We start from the raw sequence: 5,788 nt of genomic DNA, 5'->3' as shown, positions 1-5,788 counted from the left end.
GGTCTACACCACTGGCTCAGCCAGGAGAGGTCTTCTTGGCCTCCGCTTCTCGGTCATGAGCTCTGGAGGACAAGTCTTCACTGGATGCTCCCATTCGATGGAACCCCAGTTATATGCCTGAGCTGCAAGGGAGGCTAGGAATCTATTTGGCACTTTCTTTTCAAGAATGAGAGGCCTTCCCTCCACCAAGATTCCCAGGAAGTGGAATTCTAGAAACCAGAAAGCAGAGAGGGGGCCGGTCGGCCCACAGCAAGTCCGCCACACACACACTCTCATTGCTTCCTTCTGACGACCCAGGGAGTTAGGGATAGTTGTCCCCACTTTATTAACAATGGTAATGAGGTACAGAGAGGTTAAGGAACCTGCCTAGGGTCACACAGCTATGAAGTGGTAGACACTAGGTTCCAGCTTGGACTCTCTGCCGAACCCACACCCTCAAGAGGTTCAATCCAGGCTCTCACCCCCCAGTGGATGTTGACGAAATAGAATTTCTAGGGCCGCTAACCTGGATTATGGGGCCTAAAGGAGAGACTTCCCTCCGGGTTGGGGTGCCTGAGAGAAGCTGGCCTCCAAGAATTGGCCCTATCCTGTCTGATTGCTCTGATTGCAATAGCTTTGTCCAACAGAAGGAATGGCCCTTTGGGGGGCCTGGGGCTGGGGGTGAGCGAATGCAGCTTTTGAAGCTTCCTGTCTCTTTTGTTTTTGAGTCATGTCCTTGATTCCTGCATTCTGTCTCCTTAAGCCAGTAGGCGTGGGAGAAAGGGTCTCTCCATTCTTTGACTCAAGATGGGATGTCCTTGGGGTGCGTGGGAGGCTCAGTTGGTTGAACAACAGACGGGTTCTTGATTTCTGTTCCAGTTGTGATCTCCGGGTCATGGGATCGAGTCCCGTGTCAGGCTCCGTGCTCTGCAGGAAATCTGTTTCTGTTCCTCTTTGCCTCACCCTCTGCCCCTCCCTCCACTCTGTCTCTCTCAAATAAATAAATACATCTTTAAAAAAAAAAAAAAAGATGGGATGTACTCTGTTTTCTCCACCCCCTTCCAATGAGTACTCTGTTAACTTTAGGTAAATGAGAAAGGACACTGTCCTGTGCTGATGCCAAGGTCATTTCATCACCACACCTTTGCTCACACACGGAACGCCCTGTTTTCCTCCCTCCTGTTCACTGCCTATCCATCCAGAGGAGAGCCAGCTCCGTGTTCTCATGGAGACTTCTGTTTTTACAAACGGGAAAGCAGTACACAACTTTGTAAAAAGTGTTCTTACTTATAGGTGCTTTTATTTCCAAAGGACAGTCTCCAAAGAGTGAAAATGAGCCAGTGATAGGTACACCTTTAATCTTAATCGATTTATTTCCCAAATGCCTCTGGCAGTCCGCGGTCCCATTAGTGAAGCAGAGGGGCTGTGTCTTCTGGAAAAGCTCCCTGGGAGATTCTGAAGTGTGCCCTAGGACAAGAACCACTGGTTCCAGGCAGGCCGGGAATGGCCCCAGGCTCCCAAAAGGGGTGTCAGGAGAGAATCTGGAAGCAGATGAGTGGGCTCTCCAGGGAAGTGAGGAAACACTTCTTTTTTTTAAAAAAAATTATTTTTTATTTCTTTTCAGCATAACAGTATTCATTATTTTTGCACCACACCCAGTGCTCCATGCAGTCCGTGCCCTCTATAATACCCACCACCTGGTACCCCAACCTCCCACCCCCCCCTGCCCCTTCAAAACCCTCAGATTGTTTTTCAGAGTCCATAGTCTCTCATGGTTCACCTCCCCTTCCAATTTCCCCCAACTCCCTTCTCCTCTTCATTTCCCCGTGTCCTCCATATTATTTGTTATGCTCCACAAATAAGTGAAACCATATGATAATTGACTCTCTCTGCTTGACTTATTTCACTCAGCATAATCTCTTCCAGTCCCGTCCATGTTGCTACAAAAGTTGGGTATTCATCCTTTCTGATGGAGGCATAATACTCCATAGTGTATATGGACCACATCTTCCTTATCCATTCATCCGTTGAAGGGCATCTTGGTTCTTTCCACAGTTTGGCAACCGTGGCCATTGCTGCTATAAACATTGGGGTACAGATGGCCCTTCTTTTCACTACATCTGTATCTTTGGGGTAAATACCCAGTAGTGCAATGGCAGGGTCATAGAGAAGCTCTATTTTTAATTTCTTGAGGAATCTCCACACTGTTCTCCAAAGAGGCTACACCAACTTGCATTCCCACCAACAGTGTAAGAGGGTTCCCCTTTCTCCACATCCCCTCCAACACATGTTGTTTCCTGTCTTGCTAATTTTGGCCATTCTAACCGGTGTAAGGCGATATCTCAATGTGGTTTTAATTTGAATCTCCCTGAAGGCTAGTGATGATGAACATTTTTTCATGTGTCTGATAGCCATTTGTATGTCTTCATTGGAGAAGTGTTTGTTCATATCTTCTGAAAAAAAAAAAAGGGGCAGAAGAAACACTTCTTATCAGCCCTCCCATTTCCCTCAGGCTGGAGAAACCCTCCTTTCTCTGGGGAACTTCCTCTGAGACCCCTCTATAAAATGTCAAAGGAGAGTCTGAGCTTTGTGAACCCCGCAGGAGCAGGAAGACCTCTGGGCAGGTTAGTGCTTTCCCTCTCGCGGTGGAGCTGATTTCAGGGGGGTATGTGTTCACCCTTTGGGGAGGGGTCTGGCCCAGGCTGAGAGGTTCTGGAGGGTTGGGAACCCCACGTAATGGGACTACGTGTGGCTTTTAGGAGTCGGCAGGGGCAAGACTCTCATACTCCTTCTAAGGCCTCCTCGGCTGTGAAGGCAAGCGTGGAGGACGTAGGAGTGCCTGTGTTTGGCTTTCGGAGCTGTGAGGCGGGAACGCACTAGCCAAGCACCGTTCATTCCTGGGAAGGCCGACGGTCATTGATTCTCGGTTCTCTCTCATTTCACAGACTCTGAGGGGCCCGTTCAGTACAAACCAATAAAGGTAATATTCCCTTTGTCACCTGCAGGCTCACAGGAAAGCCAGCCTCGGCTGCCTGTCACGGTCCGCCTCACTCCATTCAGAAAGGGTCCCAGCATCCTGGAGTTTCAGGGGCTTCTTGTAATACCTTCTCTTTCTCCACCCGACTCCCAAGGGGTGTGTGTGTGTGTGTGTGTGTGTGTGTGTGTGTGTGACAAGCTGTGTTCTTCATTGCAGAAGAAAGCCGAGATGAAAGTCCCCCTGCTTCTGACTCTTCTACTGGGGACAGTTTCAACTCTCCATCTGGGTAAGTCTCCTTGTCCTTCAGTCTCGCTCCACTTTGTTCCTTCCTAGAGTAGATGGGGTCACAGCCACAGAACCATCTCCTTCAGTGGCCCTGCCCTACACCAGGATCTTTGCACACCTGGAGGAGCAGAGGCTCTATAGCCAGGAGCCAAAGGGGCTCCTCAGGGCATCTCTGTTGTGACATTTTTGATTTTGATTTTTGATTTTGTCCTCTCTGCCCAATACCAATGACGAATATAATAATAGCTTCCTTCTACTTTGAGCTCACTGAGTGTGTCATGCTAAAGACTTTTCTATGCATTATGTCCTTTAAACATCACAGCATCCCATGAGGTATGTAATATTGTGTACCCATACCACAAACGGAAAAATAAAGCTAATAGGGGATGGAACCAGCACGCAAATCTACAACTGTCTGAATCTGAGTCCTTGCTCTTAACAGCATGACCTCTTTTGGGAGGAAAAGGAGGGGGAGGCTCCTCCTGTTGGCTGTGTTCCAGGCTTTCCCGCCCCCAGGGTCAAGGCAGACGCTGTCCGTGGTGCTGGAGAACAGGGGTAGATGTGAAGAAGGGACACCTGGTCTTTCTCCCTGCCAGGGACTCAAACATCAAACTCTGAGAGCTTCTTAGGAGATGAGGCCGTGCCTCAGGATGGGGAGATGCCAGAAAACGAGGCAAAGGAGGCCCCTCCGGGGGAGCTGACGCTGCTCAAGGAAGAGGAGGAGGAATACTCTGGAAGTGAAGATGACCCTGAGAAGGAGGGGTCTGTAGAGTCTTCCCTAGCCCTGGATGCAGAGGACGAGGAATTTCAGTGCCCTAAAGAAGAGGACACGGTGAAACTGGAGGACAGCCCTGGGTGCAAGAACTGTCGCCGCTTCCTCCTGGTGAGGAGAGTGAGGGGATTTGATTCAGCTCAGGTGAGTGGTCTGGGGCTGAAGCTGAGGCCTGGGGAGGGGTTGGGGGACAGATGCCTCCAGCCTCCGCAACCGTATCTGCCTCACTGAAGAGCCTGGGGGTGTCAACAGGGGCTGGGGCCTGCCCGGGTGTCAGGGTCAGAGGGGGGCAGCCTGTGGAAACAGATCTCCAGCCTTCAAATGGCCATGGAGGTGGGCATGGGGGTGGAGAGGATGGATTTTGAAGATTTGGAGACCCAAGGTTAAGGTTGCATGAGTTCCTTTGAGGGGGTCACTCCATCCTTTCTCCTTTCTCCTGTCCCACAGTTTGTTTGCCGGAGATGCTACAGGGGCAACCTCATCTCTGTCCACAACATCTACTTCAACCGCCGGCTCCAGTGCTCAGTCAGCAGGCTCAACCAGGGCCAAGTCTGGATCGGAGGCAGGGTCGTAGGCTGGGTAAGAGGGGTCCCGCTCTAAATGGGGAGCACTCCTGACTTCAACCAGTGCTCACCTTGCTGCAGCTCTGTCTATGCTTCCCCTTTGATCCTCCAAAGAACTGGGGACAGACGAACAGCTGGGGTGAGAAACCCAGGAGGCTGCCTAGGCACTGGGAGGAACCAAGGATTCAGAGTGAGGAGGTTTGGGGCCAAATTCTGCTTAGCCTCTGTCTGTCTGTCTGTGTGACGTGGGTGAGACAGTTAGCCTGGTTCTGCATCTCTGGAATGGGTTTGGGCCAGAAGGATGAGTGCATCACTGCCATGAATAGAATGTGATGGTGGTGATCACTGTGGGTCAGCATTGCAGCTGACCAGGACAGTGTCCATCAGGGCCCAGCGATCGAGGGCAAACGTGGGCTGGGACAGTTCCAGCTCTGCCTATCTGCTCTTCCTTCGCGCTTGCCGACGCCCACGTCTTCTGCTCTTGCCTCCTCCAGGGTCCCTGGAAACGCTTTTGCTGGGTTGATGGCAGTCGCTGGGACTTTGGATACTGGGCTGCTGGCCAGCCCCGGGCCAGGGGTGGCAAATGTGTGGCCCTGTGTACCCGAGGTGAAGTGGGAGTAGGGATGAAGGATGGGGAGGCGGGGGTCGATGGGGGCGTTTAGGGGGGTGGACGCAGTGGTGGGATGGGAGGAGCTCAGAGAAGCGGGGCTGGGAGGGGTCTGTGCCTCCTCGAGGGGGCCTGCTGAGTCTTCGGACTCCCTCTCTAAGGAGGCAGGAATGGGATGGGGTGGTAGGGGGGAGGCCCTCTTGAGGCAGAGTCAGGGGGAACCAGAGGCTGAAGGCCCCTTCCGGTTCTGCCTTCACAGGAGGTCGCTGGCGTCGCACTCATTGTCAGAGGCAACTCCCCTTCATCTGTTCCTACTGAGCGAGACCCAGCCAGGAGTCCAGAGCCACCCACTCCTGGGTAGCTGCCTCCCCTCCCCTGCCTGCTGCCCCTGCTTCCAGCCCCCAGCAATAAAACTGCTTTCCTGAAACTGACTCCTTTTTCCTCTGGTCACTGATTCTCTCGGCTTAGCTCCACCCACGAACTTTCTGCCCCGCAATGACCGCCCTCCCCACTCTACTGTCTCTCATAGCAAGGCGGCTGGAGCATGGGGTGGGGTCCACAGGGTCTTCCTGAAGATGGAAGAAAGGGCTCAGGGAGCTCTTCAC

General features: G+C 52.3%; 1 protein-coding gene across 1 annotated transcript; it reads left to right on the top strand.

The window, feature by feature from the left end:
- Nucleotides 1–2,552: 2,552 nt before the first annotated feature.
- LOC122914478 (bone marrow proteoglycan-like) lies at nucleotides 2,553–5,575 on the top strand. The gene is made up of 7 exons (XM_044261094.1): nucleotides 2,553–2,603; nucleotides 2,925–2,959; nucleotides 3,173–3,242; nucleotides 3,838–4,157; nucleotides 4,461–4,592; nucleotides 5,071–5,182; nucleotides 5,443–5,575. The coding sequence occupies exons 3-7, from the start codon at nucleotides 3,185–3,187 to the stop codon at nucleotides 5,499–5,501; spliced, it is 681 nt and encodes a 226-aa protein (XP_044117029.1). The 5' UTR covers nucleotides 2,553–2,603; nucleotides 2,925–2,959; nucleotides 3,173–3,184; the 3' UTR covers nucleotides 5,502–5,575.
- Nucleotides 5,576–5,788: the final 213 nt, after the last annotated feature.

Source organism: Neovison vison, chromosome 7 (genome assembly GCF_020171115.1).
Source record: "Neovison vison isolate M4711 chromosome 7, ASM_NN_V1, whole genome shotgun sequence".
NCBI classification, from domain to species: Eukaryota; Metazoa; Chordata; class Mammalia; order Carnivora; family Mustelidae; genus Neogale; species Neogale vison.
Note: the sequence above shows the minus strand (reverse complement) of the source record. Positions and strands in the feature narration are given on the sequence as shown.

Excerpts from the sequence above, each read along its gene's own strand:
- LOC122914478 (XM_044261094.1), top strand. The coding sequence starts at position 3,185 with ATGAAAGTCCCCCTGCTTCTGACTCTTCTACTGGGGACAGTTTCAACT. Across the intron at positions 3,243-3,837 it reads AGTTTCAACTCTCCATCTGG|GGACTCAAACATCAAACTCT; the intron begins GTAAGTCTCCTT and ends TCTCCCTGCCAG. Across the intron at positions 4,593-5,070 it reads GAGGCAGGGTCGTAGGCTGG|GGTCCCTGGAAACGCTTTTG; the intron begins GTAAGAGGGGTC and ends TGCCTCCTCCAG.